The sequence below is a fragment of the Anguilla rostrata genome, chromosome 8 (assembly GCF_018555375.3).
Source record: "Anguilla rostrata isolate EN2019 chromosome 8, ASM1855537v3, whole genome shotgun sequence".
NCBI lineage: Eukaryota > Metazoa > Chordata > Actinopteri > Anguilliformes > Anguillidae > Anguilla > Anguilla rostrata.
Genome location: NC_057940.1, coordinates 1,397,937 through 1,420,354, shown reverse-complemented (window position 1 = coordinate 1,420,354; position 22,418 = coordinate 1,397,937). Strand labels below are relative to the sequence as shown.

General features: G+C 45.6%; 2 protein-coding genes and 1 long non-coding RNA gene across 7 annotated transcripts in view; 2 read left to right on the top strand and 1 right to left on the bottom strand.

The window, feature by feature from the left end:
- tgs1 (trimethylguanosine synthase 1) overlaps positions 1–1,775 on the top strand; it is an 11,290-nt gene extending 9,515 nt beyond the window's left edge. For all 5 annotated transcript variants that reach the window (XM_064345739.1, XM_064345738.1, XM_064345737.1 and 2 more), the window contains exons 12-13: positions 660–738; positions 1,477–1,775. In XM_064345739.1, coding sequence (XP_064201809.1) covers positions 660–738; positions 1,477–1,590 — 193 coding nt within the window. In that variant the 3' untranslated portion in view covers positions 1,591–1,775. The remainder of the gene's footprint in view (positions 1–659; positions 739–1,476) is intronic.
- A 569-nt stretch (positions 1,776–2,344) lies between these two features.
- On the top strand, positions 2,345–21,899 carry LOC135260492 (tyrosine-protein kinase Lyn-like). Its single transcript, XM_064345745.1, has 13 exons — positions 2,345–2,486; positions 7,917–8,047; positions 8,491–8,545; positions 8,997–9,102; positions 9,815–9,913; positions 10,566–10,673; positions 11,414–11,550; positions 12,545–12,697; positions 17,221–17,403; positions 17,541–17,617; positions 19,200–19,353; positions 20,456–20,587; positions 21,030–21,899. Exons 2-13 carry the CDS (start codon positions 7,922–7,924, stop codon positions 21,230–21,232), a joined length of 1,533 nt encoding a protein of 510 aa, XP_064201815.1. The 5' UTR covers positions 2,345–2,486; positions 7,917–7,921; the 3' UTR covers positions 21,233–21,899.
- On the bottom strand, positions 2,353–9,821 carry LOC135260493 (uncharacterized). Its single transcript, XR_010331594.1, has 2 exons — positions 9,534–9,821; positions 2,353–5,652 (listed from the first exon to the last, which is right to left on the bottom strand). It is a non-coding gene; the product is annotated as an uncharacterized LOC135260493 (long non-coding RNA).
- Positions 21,900–22,418: the final 519 nt, after the last annotated feature.

The following is a 22,418-nucleotide window of genomic DNA, read 5'->3' as shown; positions in this document are numbered from 1 at the left end:
TATACACACACCAACACCATTACCCCTAAACACACCCCCAAACACAACCCTAACACACCCAACACCTTACCCCCCTAAAACACACCCAACACTAACCCTATACACACCCAACACCATTACCCCTAAACACACCCAACACTACTCTATACACACCAACACCATTACCCCTAAACACACCCAACACTACTCTATACACACCAACACCATTACCCCTAAACACACCCAACACTAACCCTATACACACCCAACACTACTCTATACACACCAACACCATTATCCCTAAACACACCCAACACCATTACCCCTAAACACACCCAACACTACTCTATACACACCAACACCATTACCCCTAAACACACCCAACACTAACCCTATACCACAACACCAAACACCACATTACCCACACAACCACACCCAACACTACCTATACTATACACAACCAACCTACACCACCATTACTACACTATACACACCCTACACTACTCTATACACACCGACACCACCACTACCCCAGTACACTAGCAGTATTACAGATGTCCTTGTCGATTTATTGTCTGGTATTTGACTGTTTCTTTCTTTCTAACTGTCTTCAAAGAGATGTTCCAGAAAACATTTCTTTCCGCTGAGTGCAACATTTCTTCCTTAATAAGAAACTTTACTTTTGAAATTTTCAGACTTGCCAAACTGATTTCGGAAAACATAGTGTACTTCCTCCCTCGAAATACTGATGTGGATCAGGTAAGACCCCCCCCCCCCCCCCCCCCCTCCATCAGAGGCATAAGGCCAAATCGGAACGCTGATCTTGGACCAGTTCAGCCTTTTAGCTCATAATGGATGTGGTCCGGATGTGAGACGGGGGGGGACAGATCCTCGATTAGCACTCTTCTCACTCCAGTGCTTTGTGAATACACAAATCCTAGATCGGCACTCTTCCCACTCCACTGCTTTGTGAATACACAAATCCTCGATCAGCACTCTTCCCACTTCAGTGCTTTGTGAATACATGAATACATGCCCAGATCACTGACTTGCGCCACATCCCAAAGCTTCAGTTACTCCTCTGCAGCTGATTGGTTGTCTCCTCTCTGGAGCTCTGTCCTCAGAGATGGGAATGGAAGATGGAAATATGTCCCACAGCAGTCAGTATTCTGCTGAAAGATTCTGAATCCCATTTGAGCTGAGTTACACTTAGAGAGCCGTGCATTTCCCTTTACACCTCTCACCGGCACACAAGGGCGCTATAAATATTTAACTCTGACATTATAATTAATTTATTCTGATGGTTCATTTAAAACTTTGGTCAAGTTTTGTCTGCCTGAATAGCTGTTTTAACCCTGCCATCCCCCCGCCTCTGTTCGTTCGGATGCGGTCTGTGACGGTATAATGCCATGCTTTGTACACTGGACCTTTAGCGTGGCGGGTGCGTGACTTGTGGGCGGAATTCCACTGACCAGTTTTTCCTGTTTCTGACTGCAGATCGCCTCTCTTGCTGGACCCGGAGGAAGAGTAGAAGTAGAACAGAACTTTCTCAACAGCAATTTGAAGACCATAACTGCATACTTTGGCAATTTGATTCACTCTGACTGTTAGATTTGTCATGCAGGTTGCCTGGTTGTTTGTGTGCCGTTTCAACCGTGTTGTCCATCGAAATGGCGTCCGTGAGATTATTTTAGTTCAGGAGTCCTTGTGGGTTCTGTTTTATATTTAGTTTTTTTTTTGTTTTTAGATTTTACACTATATTTTGTATATGATAATAAATTGAATTGTGCAATTTGCAGTGGCGTTATAATGAACTACATGCACACAGCATTCTCCGTAAATTTAGTAGAGCGCAATCAGGCATGAATCTCCTCTTCTGCCAGAGTTCCAGATATCTAGTTTTTTTTCGCGGAATTTTACCGGGACGCCAAGATCTACCGCTTCTGTCTTTTACGCACCATATACGTTGGTTTAAATCTGTTCCTGCAACAAAACCTTCCATAAAGGCAAACCGACTTCAGCTGTCATTCATGAGCTAATCAGTAAATGTAGCTAACATTTAGAGTCGCGCAAATTATTTGGATATTTGAATAAATAGAGGGAAAAAATAAAATTAAATCATATAGCAATCTTTCACACTTCTCCCACGCATGGGCTTCACGCGTGCTGAAACAGCGATATGCTCCGCTTGTCGTTGAGTGGCGCGCGGATTCGCATCATTTGCCAGCTTCTGCGGAAAATAAACGTGGGTCTCTGAAGGGTGCAGTCTAAGTCCGTATTTTATGCAAATAAACCCGATAAACACGCGGGGCATTGTACCAGGAAGCTACTGTTAAAAAAACTTCTTACCAGCTCTCAACATCAAGTTCCTCATTTGAGCGGTGAATGTTTCAGCTCTCAGTTTTCGCCACACTTATGACAGAACTAATGCAGAAAAGGACGCTTTAAAGTTGGAAGGTGAAATTACTTGGATGCGTTGAAAAATCTGGGCGTGAAACACTGGACAGGTAGGAATATGCATGACCGTTACGTATGATTATGTTAGCTTTTTCTTTTTTCTTTTGCAGACGTACCTAGTCATTTATAGAAGTGTGTTATACACAAATGCAAATATCCGTGTGTTGGTTTATTGTGGTTGATCATGCGCAAATTCTGCCATTAGATTAATGTTCTACACTGGCAAGAATTTGGCATACGGCAAAAAAACAAACAAACAAAAAACCCTTCCATTTGTATTCAAACAAAAGACATAAGAGGAGACTTTGGTATCGATTTTAAAAGCCTTAAACTAGTGTAGGCTACTTTCATAATGTACGATTGTAAAACGACGTGTAGATTCCTGTGTTGATAATGACACACAACCTGAATACGAACTTGCGAACTACCTAAAAACTTCCTTATTGCCATATGACCGCCGCTGTTACTTTTGTGTGAGTTAGCCGGGTAGCATCCGACATGGCAAATCAATCCCCGTCAGATCTCTTATTCTAAATACCGGTTTTTTTATTAGCGCAATTGTTAAGCGAAGCAGTAACAACATAAGAAATTGCCTACTTTTCGCAATTGATGTTTTTTCCCTCTTTTGATCCACGCCACACCGTTAGTTCTAGTGCATATGCTGGAGTTTCGTTTCCTTGGGCGAATAAAGTTCAGACCAGGCTACGTGAATACGCGATTAAGACTGGATTTTCCCGCAATGGCAATCTGCTTCCTCAACTGGGGTTTTGAATTTAAGGAATCTGACACAGTGGAGAGAGAGAGAGTCCATTCCAAGGTCTCCAATCCAGACCCAAGACCCCCAACCCTGCCCATTTGGAGTCCCTTGCCCTTGATCGTTAACTTCATGCCCAATCTATGCGTTTTTCTACACAGCGATGACGCCTCGACATACGATGCGTTGTATTAGTTCCCTGTGTTCTTTTCCCGGAGTAGTAACTGCATTGTTAAACGTGCCAGTTAACCATCACCTTTTCCAGCACCTTCGCCAAAAAGTCGGGTTAATTTGGTGAAATCCTTTTTACTTCTGGGGATGGAGGTTTTCTGTGTGGCAGAAGAATGTGTTCTTGGACAGTGCCGTGAAAAAGTATTTTTTCCCCCTTTTTGATTTCTTCTATTGTTGCATATCTGTCACTTTTAATGGTTTCAGATCTTTAAACAAAATGTATTATTAGACAAAGGGAAGCAGAGTAAACAAAAAACACATTTTGAAAATAATGAAAAAGTAATAATGAAATAAGTTATCACCCATGTGAAAAAGTAATTACCCCCTTAAAATGAATAACTGGTAGCATCAATAACTGCGACCAAACACTCAATGTAATTAGATCTGTCTTTCACACCACTGCAGAGGAATTTTAACGCTCTCTAATTTGCAGAACTTAGTTTAATTCAGACACACTGGTAAGTTTTTGAGCATGAAGTGCTAGTTTCAGGTCCTGCCACAGTGTCTGTTGGGTTAATGTGAGGACTTCCACTAGGCCACTCCAAAACATAAATATCGTTTCTTTTCAGCCATTCAGATGTGAATTTGTTTTTGTGTTTTGCATCATTGTCTTACTGCCACTTACTGCCAGCCACTCCTGGGAAGATTCACCACTGTCCCAAGTGTTCTCCATTTGGAGATAATGGCTCTCACTGTGGTTCAGTGGAGTCCCAGAGCCTTAGAAATGGCTTTGTACCCTTTTCCAGACTCTATGGCCTCCCTAATACCCTACTGACTGAACTGCAACACATCCAAAACTCTGCAGCGAGAATGCTACAGTAACACACACTGTATCCTGGCAACACATCACACCCACTTTAAAGAAAAACTACACTGGCTTCCCATCAAAGCACGTATCAAATTCAAATTTCTTTTCTACAAAGCTCTCAATAACCTGGCCCCTCCCTACCTCACTCGCCTACCAACAGTGTACGCTTCCCCTCGCACCCTCCGCTCCTCTAACACTGGCATGCTACTCACCATCCCGAAGACCCATTGCCATAAATTTGGTGACAGAGTTTTCTCTGTGGCTGCCCCCCTCGTTGTGGAAGCAGAGTTCGAATTTTAAAATCCCTACTCAAGACCCACGTCTTCAGCATAGGTTACCCTTAGCTTCACTATTGCCTCGCTTCGTGTGTTTGTTTTTCATACTTTATATACTTTATACTTTATTTCTTCACTCTCTTCTGTGTTTACTGTTTTAAAAAAAATCCTGTTAACTTTAAGTGACCGTGGGCTCTGGAAAGCTGCTTGTGGCATTCTGGCATTCGGTCCGGCGGTGAACCGGACTGGTCTCGGCAACGCCGGCTGGCGGAGAGAGCACACGCACCTGGGTGGCGTTCACTAATCAGCCCAGGTGCGTAAAGGTGTGTTCCTCTCCACAGGCCGGGCCCGAGACCGGGGGAGCGAGTCTTTGAGTTTTGTTTCGTTTATCTGCACACTAAAAGAGGAATCCGGTTCATCAAATGCCACAGCGTTATATCACTAAAATAAATTTTATTATTATTATTATTATTATTATTATTATGGAGACAAATATGCAATAACAGAGGAAATCAGGAATCGGGGAAATACTTTTCACGGCACTGTATGTATGCACAGGTTTTTGTCGCGTTTGGAACAGCTTTAGCTAAAGTAGCTTTTTGCTGTTGCTTTGATGCGTTCTATGGGCTACATGCCATTCTATTTCAGTCTTTGGCTAGAAGAGGAAGAGGAAGTGGCGAAGGAGATTTTGTGCGCACTTCATGACAGCAGTCTGACCAGAGGGTCTGGCTGGAAATGGTACGTTCATGTGACACACTTAGACGCACAGCCAGTGTCATTTCTGCCCGTCAGAGTCTGGTTTGCGCAATGAGATTCATTTCCGCACACTGCAATAATCTGCGAAAGGTTTCACCTTCCTTCAGTTACATTTAAAAACAAGTACATATCTGCGTTTTCTTTTGGTTTTCACCCGCAGAAACATATTTGGGTGTGCGAAGGCCACGTCGTCTTCAGAGCCTAGTTAAAACAGAGTGGTTTTTTTTCTCTCTCAGAAGTCTTACCGTTTTCTCAGTTTTAATTAGAAATCCGTGTCGCCGGGTTTGCCTCTGATTTCAATTTCAGTGCGCGATTGATTTCCGATGTTGGTCCACATCCCGAGCTGACCAGCGGTAGCGGGCTCGGGGTTGGGCGGTCCTGACGTCACTGCACTGGTGGGAAACAGAGAGCAGTTTCAGCAGTCAGACAGTACTGGGGTTACAACAAATTATACTCCGGTAAAGTTGATTGACTGGTGGACACCCGGCCATTCTTCCTAGGTGCCATACAGGCCCTTAAAACTACAGCCAGGAAGTATAAATATGGCCGTCTGCACTCTTTCGATTCTCAATGCTGTAATTAGCAGTGCTCCTCCCAGGTTTCTGTTTGAAAGGTGACTACACAACCTTCCTGCTGCCATTTTATGTTGCTTGAATCAATCTGCCTGAGGAAGCATTAAAAAAACAGATGACTTATCTCGCTAGAGGGTGATTAAAAGCTGAGCCCGTTGAGATAATGAGGGGAGGTAGGTAGGTCTGCACAGCCTCGGTTCTGTCACGATCTTCCAGCAATAGAAGTTTCCAGGGAGGCAACGTTCATGTAAAAGGATTTTTTATTTAACCTGGTCGGGTGGCTGAACTGGACGCTCAGTTCAGTAAGATTGTGCCATCAGTGAAAACTTAGGGGGGCGATTCGGAGACCAGATGCATGTCTGTGGTCTGTGAACAGACGGTTGTGCGAGCACACCCAGCAGTCCTCCTGAGAATCCAAGCATAGACACCAACTTATGTCGGCATGATTCAGGAAGAACACAGTTTTTCAAGTGCCATTACGTCTCTTTGCCTTAAAAAGATAATGTGTTTTCCATCATCGAGGTGATGTTGAAATGTATCGTATCTTTAAAATGGACTCCTTTATGTTGTTCTAAGTGCGACCCTATTTCTCATCACACCTCGTGCCCCTATCTTCTCTCAAACAAATTTATGCTCCCAAACAAATTTAATCAGGCACAGCTATCGCACGGAACACAAACAGGACTATATATTATATGCAAAAGTAGCAGGCGGAAAGGGAGTTTGAGTGAAGGGAAATGAAGAAGAGCTGGGCTGAGCTGAGCTCGATGAACTATGCTGAACTGAGAGCACAGGAAGGGCTCGATGTCGAAAGAGTTTGGTTATCTGACCCATCGACTTCCTGGCCCCAGTCAGCTGTTGGGCCCTTTCTCTCTTTCGGTTCAGTTTCGATTTAAATTCAGTTTTATTCTGACAGTGCTTTGCGTGCACGACCATTTCCTGTCTCTATCAGGGACCCTGGCCTTGGCGGGGCGCTCTGTAAAGGATGACTTATTACGCTCTCGCGACAGGTCACTGCTTCTCTTTCAGATGCCGGCACTTCACGGCCACCAGAGTTTCCTTTTCGCACGAAGAAAAATCATAACAACGAGCTATAATCGCTGAAAAGGGCCTTCTCGGGAACATCTGTCAATCGATGAACTGGGTCAGATAAAGTGTGGGCGCGATCTTCGCGTAGCCCTGAAGGTTTCGCGCACAGGGTACGGTCTAAATTTGGGTCACCGATAAGAAGAAATTAGGGCATCTGGAGGAAGAATTAGCTGGAGAATCATTAGCCCTTTACGGTGTGAGGTCACAAACATGTGATTAGAATGCTCTGAACTGAACATCCTAACGATGATGTCACAATCACTACTGGTAACTGAGAGCAGTGGAGTTCTAGAACACTGACTTAGAGCTTTGAAAACAAAAAAACACCCCAAAAACCTGCCCTGCGAAGGGTTAAACCTGCAGTGTGTGAGGACGTGTGCTTGCCCTGCTTTGGTTTAGATGTTTTTTTTTTTCATGTCACTTCCTCAACCTATTCTGCTGCTGAAGATATTCATTAGGCACAGGGGAGCACTTCCTGTATTGTTGTACGGTCAAACCTGATGCAAATCTGAAAAGCAACAAGGATTTTTACTTATTTATTTATTTATAAATTTTGTTTATTATATCTCACATGCTGTACCCATATTTACTCTCAGAAAACCAGTAAGGAATGCTGAAACACCATGTTCCCATGTGACCTTTTTTAATACCATCATGCTTTCATTTTGTGGTTTCTTTACCTTTGTTTAATTATTAAACTTTGGGGGTTTTTGCTGTACCTATCAATCATTAAGCCCCTGGTTCATGTGTTTTTCTGCAGTGAAGTTAAGTTTTGTTCTGTTGGGTGGCAGTGTGGCATAATGAGTGAGGAACTGGTCTTGGTAGTTAACCTGCATTGCTTCAGTATATATCCAGCAGTATAAATGACTGCAGTGTAAATGCTGTGTAAAAAGTTGTGTAAGTCACTCTGGATATGAGTGTCTGCTAAATGCCTGTAATGTAATTCAGCGCAATGCAGTGTGATGTAATGTAATGTAATGTTTCTCCCGTGACAGGAGAGATGGGGTGCCAGAAATCCAAATTAAGGCAGGGCCAAAACACAGCCCTCGATCAGAAGAGCGAGCGGACCGTCCGAGCTGAACAGACGTATGTGAGGGACCCCACCTTCAGCAAGCCCCTGGCCAGAGTGAGTAGCCAATCAGAGAGAGCAGGACATGCTAACTAGCCAATCAGAGACCAGGGCATGCTAACTAGCCAATCAGAGAGCAGGACATGGTAAGTAGCCAGTCAGATGGAAAGCGCTATCCAGTAGCCGTGATTCCTCAGTCCACCGTCTCTCCTGGTAATCAGGGCAAAAAGGTGGAGTCGTGGTCAGGGACAGGGTTACAACAGGACACATCAATGGGACTTTAAATCCTTTCTTAGGCTGTGAGACTATAAGGAGCCTTGTCAGGAGGATATAGAGGCGGTACTGTAAGAATGATGGCTACTGAGAAAAGATTACTGAGGGTTATTTCTCTAGAGAAAGAACTGAGAAATTAGGGAAGTTACATGGCGTTGTTTTTGTCGAAGAGAAAGCGATGTAAATAAGAAGAGATTTAAGGTGTTTTTCTTCTCTCTTCCCAGCAGACCTCCTCAGAGGCCGCCGGCCTCCTCCCGGGCCAGATCTTCCAGAAGATGGAGGGTAACGAAACCTCTGTGTTTGTTACATTACATTACGTTAATTTGGCAGATGCTTTTATCCAAAACGACACACAATAATACATCCCAAAGGTCACTGGGGCAAAACACAGGTCCGATAAGGTACGGTACTAATTTTGTAACAGTCATTCGTAGCCATGAACAACAAGTCCAGTTCACACAGCAAACATTACTCTCTGACCTACTCGAACTAGGAGGCACGGCACGCTACAACATCAAGATACTCACGCTACAACATCAAGATACTCACGCTACAACATCAAGATACTCACGCTACAACATCAAGATACTGATACAAAGTGCAATAGGTGCTGTACGGAGGTACATGTGACCTGAAAGTGTAGCATGAGAGAGGGGGATTTAAGTGATCTGTTCTTCGCGTGCGCGTGAACGGCCTGTAGTGACGCGCTTCTTCGCTCTCCCCCCGCGTTCAGAGCAGAGCGAGACGGGGAAAATCGTCATCGCCCTGTACCCCTACGAAGCCGTGCACGGGGACGACTTGGGCTTCAAGAAAGGGGAGAAGCTCAGGGTTCTGGCAGAGTAAGTACTCCGGGGTTTTTAGACCCGCTGGTCTGCTACCCTGGTCCACCATGTTTTTTTTTTTTTTTCCCACCTTGAAATCAGCAGCCAGCTCAGACCCAACAAACCAGGTGTGGGGAGTTACCTGTGTAATTGAACAATAGCTGCCGCAGTGTCTTATTTCTTTGGGCCACCGTTAACCGAATCATCTCCCACATTCACACATCTGTTTACGTGACCTGAGTTGAAGTTCTAGCTGCAACATCAACACTTGTGGGTTTAAAAAAAAAAGTTTTCCCAGCACCAACTCATTTCACCTAAATTCATGTCGCAAAAAATTTGAGTAATTGAGTCCTTGAATTTGAGGGAACTCGGCCTTGATAGTCATTTAAAAGTTCTTGAACTGGATGTTAAAGGTTGTTGGAACCCTGTAAGAGCTTATTTTAAGTCACCTGATTGGCTGAAGAGTCCACACAACTGGTTTGCAAGGCCTGGACTGGCTGCTGGCTGCAGACCACACAAACCTGCGGATGGACGGTGGCCACAGAACCGCAACCTGAGTGAATAAGAAAGTGAAAGAAATGGCAAATTTACATTCTGAAACACAGAAGTGTGTGTCCATATATATATATATATATACATACATCCTTTTTTAAAAATCTGCATACTGATAGCATATACATGCTGTTTTGTGGGCGCTGTGGTTCTATGTATTGTGAACCCTGTTCTGCAGATCGGGGGAATGGTGGAGAGCTAAGTCACTGAGCACCAGGAAAGAGGGGTTCGTCCCTTCCAATTACGTCGCTGAGGTCAACACCATGGAGACCGAGGAGTGAGTACAGCCCTTCCAGTACGAAACATCTCCGGTGCATGTGCAGTGTGCGTTTGCACAGTCACAGTACATCTCCGTGTGTGCATTGCATTGCAGTCAGTAATTCGTGCAGTGCATGTGCTGACAGTCACAGTACATCTCCGGTGCATGTGCAGTGTGCGTTTGCACAGTCACAGTACATCTCCGGTGCATGTGCAGTGTGCGTTTGCACAGTCACAGTACATCTCCGGTGCATGTGCAGTGTGCGTTTGCACAGTCACAGTACATCTCCGGTGAATGTGCAGTGTGTGTTTGCACAGTTACAGTAGATTTACAGTTCATGTGCAGTATGTGCTTGCACACTCGCAGTACATGTACAATGCACACTCTGAATGCACATCGTACAGGCACTGCACATTTAAAATGCACGTACAGTGTGCATTTACACACTTATAGTACATCTGCAATACAGTACACAGTTACACACTCACAGTGCTTACAATGTCTACAGTGCAATTAATGTAAACCATGTAGGAGTCTTATGTTCAGGCAGATATTTTATCTTTATTATTCTGATGATGATGATGATGAGGTTTTACAGGTTTCCTCCAGAGTGTTTCTGCAGTGAGCGATCCTGTCGGCTCATTGGCCCGTGTTCTCCTGCCGTTTGCAGGTGGTTTTTTAAGGACATCACCAGGAAGGACGCGGAACGGCAGCTGCTGGCCCCCGCAAACCGGGCCGGGTCGTACCTGATCCGCGAGAGCGAGACGTCCAAAGGTGGGTTGGACCGGACCAGACCGGGCCGCCAGGAGCGCGGCCGTCTGCGCTACACCGCGATGTTTCAGCGCGAACATAGCGCCAAGCTGTCAACCGCAAAAGCCCAGCACAAACTAATCTCTCTCTCTCGCTCTCGCTCTCTCACACCTCCCCCTCACTAACCATAACCCTCCCCCTCCACTTCCTGAGTACTGAACGACCCCCCCCCCCCATCTGTCACTCTGTTAACCCCAGGCATTTTTACACACTTTTTTCCATGCGGTGTTGCCGTGGTGATCTCTGTCCGTTTTGGACCGCGCAGACTGAAGGTTTAGGTGGAGCAGCACTAACGATGCCATCACCTCATACTTCTCCTTTTGCAAGAATTCTGTAAGAAAGGCAGTTTGCTTGCTCATTTGCTGCAAAGCACACCACGGTTCATTTTACAGCTGAACTCAGATCCCCTGGTATAAGGGAACTTCGCCATTTTTTGGTACAGTCTCTGAAGAAACTTTCAGATCTATACAGCAAACCGAACTCCAGTTAAAAGGGTCAAAAGTTCGGAGGTTTGGAACCAAGCCTATAACACCACCTTTGTTTCAAACTGAACATTAATGTTCGTATGACAAACAGTCCAGCACACCAACAGAGCTTTGGGGAAGTTCTAAAAAGACAGAACAGATTCTATCGCCGTAACGTTGCACTCATCTGTTTCCCTTGCTGAGTTGCTTGGTGTGTGTGTGTGTGTGCTGATGTGAACAGAAGCACTGTCATGAGAGTTCGACGCCAGGGCACCGAGACAGTCAAACATTACAAGATCCGCATGCTGGACAACGGAGGATTCTACATCTCTCCCAAGCTCACCTTCCCCGACATCAGCAGCATGATCAAGCATTACCACAGTGAGTGATACAGCATTACCACAGTGATATGGCATTACCACAGTGATACAGCATTACCACAGTGAGTGATACAGCATTACCAAGTGATGTGAACAGCTTATCCACAAGTGATACAGCATTACCACAGTGAGTGATACAGCATTACCACAGTGAGTGATAACGCATTACCACAGTGAGTGATACAGCATTACCACAGTGAGTGATACAGCATTACCACAGTGAGTGATACAGCATTACCACAGTGATACAGCATTACCACAGTGAGTGATACAGCATTACCACAGTGAGTGATACAGCATTACCACAGTGATATGGCATTACCACAGTGATACAGCATTACCACAGTGAGTGATACAGCATTACCACAGTGATACAGCATTACCAAAGTGAGTGATACAGCATTACCACAGTGAGTGATACAGCATTACCACAGTGAGTGATACAGCATTACCACAGTGAGTGATACAGCATTACCACAGTGAGTGATAACGCATTACCACAGTGAGTGATACAGCATTACCACAGTGATACAGCATTACCACAGTGAGTGATACAGCATTACCATAGTGAGTGATACAGCATTACCACAGTGAGTGATACAGCATTACCACAGTGATACAGCATTACCACAGTGAGTGATACAGCAAAGGTGATACTTACCACAGTGATGCTACCAGATACGCAACACGGATGATACGCACCACATGAAGTTACCAGGAGAAACACCAGGATCGCATACCACAGGAGGAACATCAAGGTACGCATACAAGGGGATACATACACGTGAGATACACATTACCAGTGTAACAGCTACCGTGGTGATACAGCACCATATACAGCATCCACAGTGAAGCATTACACGTATGTACAGCATTCACAGCGTGTACGATTACCACAGTTAATGATACAGCATTACCACAGTGTGTGTGACTTTCGGGGTGTGTGACGCAGCGCGCTTCGGGGTGCGTACTGAACCCCTCCTGTGTTTGCGCAGAGCAAGCGGACGGGCTCTGCCGCAAGCTGGTGAAGCCGTGTGAGAAGCCCAAGGCCCAGAAGCCGTGGGACAAAGACGCCTGGGAGATCTCCAAGGAGTCCATCAAGATGGTGAAGAAGCTGGGAGCCGGCCAGTTTGGGGAGGTGTGGATGGGTGAGTGGCCCAAGCACTCCGGGGCCCTCTGTCCCAGGACAGAGCCTGGCCTTTTCACAAAGCATGTTCGCTGGAAACAAAATCTCTATAAACCATTTACACTTTCGCCTTAATTAAGAGCTTAACGTTTACAGTAGCCCGCCTGGGATTTGAACAAGGACAATCCCGGTTCGCTAACCGTTAGGCTACGCTAGCACCCCTGGACCTTTTCTAAATGAGCTTGCTCTAAATCAGACAGGTTGTCGCTGGGTACAGAGTGGCGGGTGTGTAAAATGGCGGGACCTCACAGCCTGTCCGTTGTCGCAGCCCAGAATTGTTTGACGGATAAAGAGACAGAGGCAGAGGCTGTGTAGATGACCGCGGCCTCCTTTTACCCTGTGGTGTGGGGGGGTCTTCCCTGCACAAAGCCTCCTCTCTTATCAGGAACAGTGAAGGAGGAAACGCTTTTGGAATCCTGAGAATAATTTGCATTTTCATTGTGACTCACACCCTCCCCGTCCCGTCTCATTGGCTGCACACCAGGAAGTAGTCAGCTATGCAAATGTCGGAATGGTGTCCGGCTTCTGGTTTCTATGGTTTTGCTCCACCACAATAAAATGTCCGGTGTCAATTCAGCTCTTCACAGAGTACGTACAGTCCAACAGGGCCCGTGTGTACTCTGTAAGAGTTGATTTAACACCGGACATTTTACCATGACTGGTGTTTGGGCCTTTGGGCTCAGAAAGGTTCCCCGGGCAACGGAGGGTGCAGACCAATGAAAACAGCAGGAAACACACTCCGTTTTCTCTCTGAAGTTTCTCTTCCTCTTCCCCCTTGACTCATTTCATCTGTTCCCGGTATTCAGACTAACGCTGTCTGTGATAGGCCCACCTGCAAAGCCTGCACTCTGAAACACAGTCCCAGCGCAGTCACTACCAACGGCTTGTTGTCTGTTTCACGCTCGAGTGCCACCCTTGTAACTGTCATCTCAAAGAGCCTCGGGTTCACTGGACTGGCCAACATAGTTTTTGGTTGTATGTGAAGTGACAGAGGGTAGTAACAGTAGTAATCATCAAGAGGAAGTGTGTGTGTGTGTGTGTGTGTGTGTGCGTGCATACATGTGGGTATGTGTCTTTGTGTGTGTGTGTGTATGTGCGTGCATGCACATGTGTGTGTGTGGGTGTGTGCAAGCGCATGGGTGTGGGTTTGTGTGCGTGTGTGCATGGGTGTGTGTGAGCTTGTGTGGGTGTGTGTGTATGTTTGGGTGAGTGTGCGCACGGGTGTGTGTGAGCCTGTGTGGGCGTGTGCGTGTGTGTATATCTGGGTGTGTGTGTATGTTTGGGTGAGTGTGCGCACGGGTGTGTGTGAGCCTGTGTGGGCGTGTGCGTGTGTGTATATCTGGGTGTGTGTGTATGTTTGGGTGAGTGTGCGCACGGGTGTGTGTGAGCTTGTGTGGGTGTGTGCGTGTGTGTATATCTGGGTGTGTGTGTATGTTTGGGTGAGTGTGAGCTTGTGTGGGTGTGTGCGTGTGTGTATGTTTGGGTGTGTGTGAGCTTGTGTGGGTGTGTGTGTGTGTGTGTATATCTGGGTGTGTGTGTGTGTGTGTATATTTGGGTGTGTGTGTGTATGTTTGGGTGTGTGTGAGCCTGTGTGGGCGTGTGCGTGTGTATATTTGGGTGAGTGTGAGCTTGTGTGGGTGTGTGCGTGTGTGTATATTTGGGTGTGTGTGAGCTTGTGTGGGTGTGTGTGTGTGTGTGTGTATGTTTGGGTGTGTGTGAGCCTGTGTGGGCGTGTGCGTGTGTGTATATCTGGGTGTGTGTGAGCTTGTGTGGGTGTGTGTGTGTGTGTGTGTATGTTTGGGTGTGTGTGAGCCTGTGTGGGCGTGTGCGTGTGTGTATATCTGGGTGTGTGTAGGTGAGAGACTCCTGATTAAGATGAACAGCTTGGACGTTCTCCTCGTTTTAGTCCTAAATATGGAACCAGTACATCAGAAAATTGTATTCTGAAAATCTGAAATATAAATGATAATCATTGTGTTATGTGGTATATCACTTCAGTGTAAGGCCGTGCACCAAGTGATTCGTTCAGTGCCTTATGTATTACTTATGTATGAGAGAGTAAACAAAGCGCATACATGCGTACACGTTTACGTTCGCTAGGATGCACTATTCTGGAGCAGGTTCTGCATGGCAGCCATTATTGCGAGAGACAGGTGTGTGCGCTTAACGGAGAGACAGGTGTGTGTGTTTAATCCAGGGACAGGTGTGTGTGTTTAACCCAGGGACAGGTGTGTGTGTTTAACCCAGGGACAGGTGTGTGTGTTTAATCCAGGGACAGGTGTGTGTGTTTAACACAGGGACAGGTGTGTGTGTTTAATCCAGGGACAGGTGTGTGTTTTTAATCCAGGGACAGGTGTGTGTGTTTAATCCAGGGACAGGTGTGTGTGTTTAACCCAGGGACAGGTGTGTGTGTGTAATCCAGGGACAGGTGTGTGTGTTTAATCCAGGGACAGGTGTGTGTGTTTCACCCAGGGACAGGTGTGTGTGTTTCACCCAGGGACCGGTGTGTGTGTTTAATCCAGGGACCGGTGTGTGTGTTTAACACAGGGACAGGTGTGTACATTTAACACAGGGACAGGTGTGTACATTTAACCCAGGGACAGGTGTGTGTGTTTAACCCAGGGACAGGTGTGTGTGTTTAAACCAGGGACAGGTGTGTGTGTTTAATCCAGGGACAGGTGTGTGTGTTTAATCCAGGGACAGGTGTGTGTGTTTAATCCAGGGACAGGTGTGTGTGTTTAATCCAGGGACAGGTGTGTGTGTTTAACACAGGGACAGGTGTGTACATTTAACACAGGGACAGGTGTGTACATTTAACCCAGGGACAGGTGTGTGTGTTTAACCCAGGGACAGGTGTGTGTGTTTAATCCAGGGACCGGTGTGTGTGTTTAACACAGGGACAGGTGTGTACATTTAACACAGGGACAGGTGTGTGTTTAACCCAGGGACAGGTGTGTGTGTGTGTAACCCAGAGACAGGTGTGTGTGTTTAAACCAGGGACAGGTGTGTGTGTTTAACCCAGGGACAGGTGTGTGTGTTTCACCCAGGGACAGGTGTGTGTGTGTAACCCAGGGACAGGTGTGTGTGTTTAACACAGGGACAGGTGTGTGTGTTTAACCCAGGGACAGGTGTGTGTGTTTAACGGAGAGACAGGTGTGTGTGTTTAATCCAGGGACAGGTGTGTGTGTTTCACCCAGGGACAGGTGTGTGTGTTTAACGCAGGGACAGGTGTGTGTGTTTAACGGAGAGACAGGTGTGTGTGTTTAACCCAGGGACAGGTGTGTGTGTTTAAACCAGGGACAGGTGTGTGTGTTTAATCCAGGGACAGGTGTGTGTGTTTAACCCAGGGACAGGTGTGTGTGTTTCACCCAGGGACAGGTGTGTGTGTGTAACCCAGGGACAGGTGTGTGTGTTTAACCCAGGGACAGGTGTGTGTGTTTAATCCAGGGACAGGTGTGTGTGTTTAACCCAGGGACAGGTGTGTGTGTTTAACGCAGGGACAGGTGTGTGTGTTTAAACCAGGGACAGGTGTGTGTGTTTAACGCAGGGACAGGTGTGTGTGTTTAACCCAGGGACAGGTGTGTGTGTTTCACCCAGGGACAGGTGTGTGTGTTTAACACAGGGACAGGTGTGTACATTTAACCCAGGGACAGGTGTGTGTGTGTAACACAGGGACAGGTGTGTGTGTTTCACCCAGGGACAGGTGTGTGTGTTTAAACCAGGGACAGGTGTGTGTGTTTAACGGAGAGACAGGTGTGTGTGTTTAACCCAGGGACAGGTGTGTGTGTTTAACGCAGGGACAGGTGTGTGTGTTTAATCCAGGGACAGGTGTGTATGTTTAACGGAGAGACAGGTGTGTGTGTTTAACGGAGAGACAGGTGTGTGTGTTTAACCCAGGGACAGGTGTGTGTGTTTAACCCAGGGACAGGTGTGTGTGTTTAACGCAGGGACAGGTGTGTGTGTTTAATCCAGGGACAGGTGTGTGTGTTTAATCCAGGGACAGGTGTGTGTGTTTAATCCAGGGACAGGTGTGTGTGTTTAACGCAGGGACAGGTGTGTGTGTTTCACCCAGGGACAGGTGTGTTTGTTTTAGCGTCCTCGAACGCGTGCACTGTACTGAAGCATGCTTCGGATGAGCGAGCAGAGGCAGAAGTGCAGCCATAGTTCCTGCAGTCTGCTTCCTGTTTGTGCAGTCGATACACTTCCGTACTTCACCAGGGCAGGCCTTATTAAAGAGGCGCAAACGTGTCGCCAACACACAGACCGCTAACACTCCCCCCACCCTCTGCCCCCTGTTTAATTGTTATAAATAAAGGGACAGTGAAGATCAATTAAATTGAATAGAAATTAATTTACTTCTACATGATACGTTTTCATAAGGGCATGTTCAGGTTAGTATCTTTGTTTTATACACTCAGACTCTCTATTGAAGAGATATTAAGGTTTCTCTGATCTTTGCTTTGCCCCCCCCCCCCCACCCCGCAGCGTTCTATAACAACAACACTAAAGTTGCGGTAAAGACGCTGAAACCAGGCACCATGTCCACTGAGGCCTTCCTGGAGGAGGCCAACCTGATGAAGACTCTGCAGCACGACCGCCTGGTCCGGCTCTACGCTGTGGTCACCAAGATCGAGCCCATCTACATCATCACCGAGTACATGGCCAACGGTAACTGCCCCCGCAAACCTGCTTATAACCACTGCTTAGAACCATCCTCTCATCGTGTGTACAACATCTCACCTTTATCCTGTCTACCCTTTCCAACGGATATTTCCAGTAACTGGTGTTCTTCTGTTTTGTTTCAGGAAGTTTGTTAGATTTCTTGAAAAGTGATCCTGGGAGCAAAGTGCAGTTGCCAAAACTTATAGATTTTTCGGCACAGGTGAGAAATTCATTTTTACACTCTTTCCTTCTCAAGCGTCACATGGAGCCATTTTAGTGAGGCACTGTGAAGAGGAAATATCAGTTTTTCCATGGTTGAGCTGAAAAGGGGAACTGACACTCGCAGACTTTAATTTCATCACTTTGTGGTTCAGGCGCAATTCATGCTGACGTGCAAAACCAGTGTCTGCTGGTTTTTTAACTTTATTTTCAATCAGCAACCAGCGTAGGTCCTTAAAACAATCCGTGTGGACTATTTAGATAATATAATTAAGCACTTAAAGAGGCTACAGCAGACTGGAGATCCTGGGGTAAGCACAGAAACGTCCTCTAATACTGCATCACATTTTCTGCAGTGGGTGGAAAAATTGTGCATAATCACACTGCTGAGAGGCTGTTATGAAGAGTTCACAGATGAATGAGCTTGTTGGCCACATTTCAGCCTCAACTTCTGGGTTTTTTTTCCACGTCAACGCAAAACAAACGTCTTTGAAACACAAATGCGTCCTTAAAACCCCTCCCACCCGCCCAGAGGGATCACAGAGCTTCTCCACCCTAGCTCCCCAGTGGTGGAACGAACTCCCCGCCCCTCTCCGAACCTCCCCCTCACTACCCATCTTCCGCCGTGGCCTGAAGACTCATCTCTTCAGACTAACTACTACCAACCCACGCTGATATTTCATCTAATCCCCCCCCCCCTTCATGACATGTACTTTGCCCTCCAGCACTTTTGGTAATTTTATTGTCCAATACTGTAGCTATCTACTGCTATGCTTTGCAGAGTATCCATAGTGTCACTGTTGACTAAACTGTTTCTCGGCTAAAAATAGCTGTACAAAATAAGTATTGTAGCTTACTGAACCTGTGTTTAGCAGTTGTCTATGACCATGAAATGCACTTTTTGTACGTTGCTTTGGATAAAAGCGTCTGCCAAATAAATGCAATGTAAAATGTAATGTAATGAATAATACAAGAACAAAGACCACAGATTTAAACAAGACTAGGTCAAAACCTAGTATATGGCTGGACCTAACACACGTGATCCGGCCGACCAATGGTGTAACATCATCACTCAGTCAGTCAGTCACAGACATTTGCGTTTGTAGGGCTGGCCCCGCTGTTGCGGTCCAGCCAAAAAAATGTAATTTCTCCCATTAGTCGGGCAATAGTTCCCCTTAACAGGGAAACCACTTGGTGGATCTTGGGTTGTCAGCGTAAAGCAAAATAAATCCACTAGGCTCGATTCACAGCAATCGCAATCACGTTGACTAATATTGTTCTGGCAACATCACTGTGAAATGTGCCCATCCACGAATGACTGAGAAATGTCTCCATTGTGAAAAGTCACAGGACATTCACACCTGGAACTGTGGTACTGAAAGATGTCAGTTTAAAGACCTGCCATTACTGACAGCACTGTTAGCTAGTGCAGAGACCGGAGTTTAAAAAAAAAAAAAAAAAAACACTGCACACTTCTGCTTTCTGTCTGAAATTAACTCTGACGATCCCTGTCGTGTAAAGTGATGAATGTTTCTGAACCGGACGTGCAGCAGTGTGTGAGCTGGCTCTCTCTCCGTTCACAGATTGCAGAAGGGATGGCCTACATCGAAAAGAAGAACTACATCCATCGTGACTTGCGGACCGCCAACGTGCTGGTGTCGGAGAGTTTACTGTGCAAAATCGCTGACTTTGGGCTGGCCAGGGTCATCGAAGACGATCAGTACACGGCCAGAGAGGGTAGGCCTGTTCTGCACACCCATACCTACCAAACGTACACCTTCTGTTCTACACAGTACTGTTACATGATTCGGTTTACACACACACACACACACACACACAGACTGTGATGGTCAAAAATACACTAAAAAATACACTTCCCTAAAATGTAGATATAAACTGTAATCAAAATGGTGGAGGCTTAGCTTGCTGCACTTCATTGGTAAGGTACAATTTTCCAATATGTAAACTAAAGATAAACATTTTAAAATATTTCCTATTTGGCCATAATTCCTAACATAAAATATACCAGAACTATTTCCGAATTGAAAGCAAAGGCCTTTATTTTACAGAGTGGTTTGCTTGGTGAATCTCAGTTACTGTGGTCACAAAGCAACCAAGCCGTGCGAAATCCGCAGGCTGAAAACATTCTGTCTCCTGGGGCTTGCCCTGCTCAGAAACAGACCGGCACGGAGCGGGCGAAATTCACCCGCAGATGTTCATGCAAATTGTGAAAACACAGGCCCAGACTCTCGCGCAGGTGTTTTAAAGACGCGGCGCAGTCAAAACCATTTTTAAGGCATACACAAAAAAAGAAAATTGGAATAGTGTGATATTAAGTCAATTTTATCCTGCTGAGATTCTAATGAGTTTGTTTTTTTTTTTTTTTTAAACCTGAAAGCAATAGCAAGTTCTTATTCTATGGTATCGGTCATTTGGTTCCCCTATTTATTGCAGGACTAACATTCCATCGACACTTTGACAACAATGCTATCCTTTACTGCGATGCCAAACTTAAAGCAAATATCCTTACATCCTATCAAAATCCTCCAGGGCTCCTGTTTATAATGGCATACCTTACATCAAAAGGAAAAGTTCAAACTTTTCGTGCTTATAAAAAAAATTTAACACATTCCCGTATCGCACATGCATCTTGTGGCCTAATGAAGACTTCCAGGACTTAAGAATAAAAGTGACTGCATGGGGTCTTTAAATCTCATGTTCCCAACACGTGTTCCCTTGCATTTAAACCTTACTGGTCTTCAGTCGGTTTTCAAAATCAGTTTTCCCACCTGCCTCGAAGCACCACTCTCTGAATCTGACAAATATTATCCGTTTCCAGGAGCCAAGTTCCCGATCAAGTGGACCGCCCCAGAAGCCATAAATTACGGGTCGTTCACCATCAAATCGGACATGTGGTCTTTCGGAGTCCTGCTGTACGAAATCATCACGTATGGAAAAATACCTTACCCAGGTAACGAAGCCCAGTAATAGCCATCTCTCTCCACGTGTGCACAGTACACCCAGTTGGAGTATTTAAGAGAGAGAAGTATGCATGTCCACTGAGGTATCTTCACTGTGTCTGCACGTGTTCGTGTAAAGGTCGCACGTATAGACAGAATATCAAAGTACACAATATCCAAGGTCATGGAAATGACCGGTCAAGGAATCTTTTGTAATACATCACTGCCCTCTACTGGTGAGAAATTCATGGGAAACTAATGGCCATTTTTGTTACAGTGGTTTTGCAAACGCAAGATTCTGCATTTTTCAAGCGGAAAATGTGTGCAGAAAATACGTTGTCATTCAAAATTTCCAAACTGATACAATATTGCTTTACAATAGGATGTGCCACTTTTTTTTAGCCCTGTTGTGATAGATTGCTTCTGTCTTTGTGGCCTCCCTCTGTTCCACAGGTATGAGCAACGGAGAGGTCATGACCTCTGTGCAGAGGGGTTACCGCATGCCCCGCCCTGAACACTGCCCCACAGAGCTGTATGACATCATGATGAGCTGCTGGAAGGACAAACCAGACGACAGGCCCACTTTCGACTACATACAGAGCGTCCTTGATGACTTCTACACCGCCACCGAGGGGCAGTACCAGCAACAGCCATAGGGGGCGACATATTACCAAGGCAACGGTTGATTCCTTTCGGGTTGTCACAGCCTCTCACTGAGCAAGTGATCTAGAGGCAGCAGTCTGACTCTTTGCTTATTTTAAAGCAAAAACTTTTAAAAGACATTAAGTTTTCCCACTTCAAATTGAAGTAAAAAAAAAAAAACAGGCTTTTGGTGTAGTTTTATCCTGGACTGTCTCTTTGAATAAACCTGGCTACTGTAATTGTGTTCAATAATAATTAAGTTTGGTATATGCATTTCAATATCTTGCCTTGGGCATTTGCAGTCTTGTATGTGAGCACTTTGTCAGAATACTAATCAGTCTGTGGGCAATTATAGCTAGCACCAGAGCAGTGAAAGTTTTTTTTAAATATGCATTTTATTTCACCTTTCTTCATTGCACTGAATCAAGATGGAAGTGCCAATTTGCTCCACTGTGTTCTTTTATTGTGTACCATTTTGGATAACCTTCTTAAAGCCCTTGTTTTATTACTGTGTGTAGACATGCCATGTTAATTTTCTGTTATGGAGATTTGTTTTGTATATGATCACTGAATTATATGAACTGTTTGTGTGATTTGTAACTAGGACTGAATGAGCTTTGTACCATACGCTTAAGTTAATGCAGTGAGTGCTTTTCAAATAAAAACAGCTTCCAGTTCTCAGCAGAGTGCCTGCTTTACGTTAATATGAGAAGAAGGAAGTAGACCCCCCCCCCCCCATACCGAAACACATTGATTCAATCCAGGGGTGCGAAACCTGGTTTTTGGTTTTGTCCGGGGGGGGGGGGGAGACCTGGTTCCATTTCTGTATTCCACACTGGCCTCTGGGCTTCATTATTTAATGAATCGTTAGCATAATCTGACATTTTAGCTGTGTTTACTGATGAGCCCGTATGTGAGCGACAGGGCTGAGCTGATCCGTTCTGTTGAGGCCGTTTTAATCCACAGCCTGTGGGTGTTGATACAAGCAGTGCAACACCACATTTAGCTAAATGGGGGGGGGGGGGCATCACTGTTTTGGCCAGGCCTCTGTAGTTTCACAGTTGTGGGGTGAAATATTACATGTGAAATATTAACATAATGAGAAGAACAGGCCATTCAGCCCAACAATGCTCACCGTTTTTGGAAATAAATAGTACCTAGTGCTCTGATTACCTACAGGACTAGACAGTATTGAACACC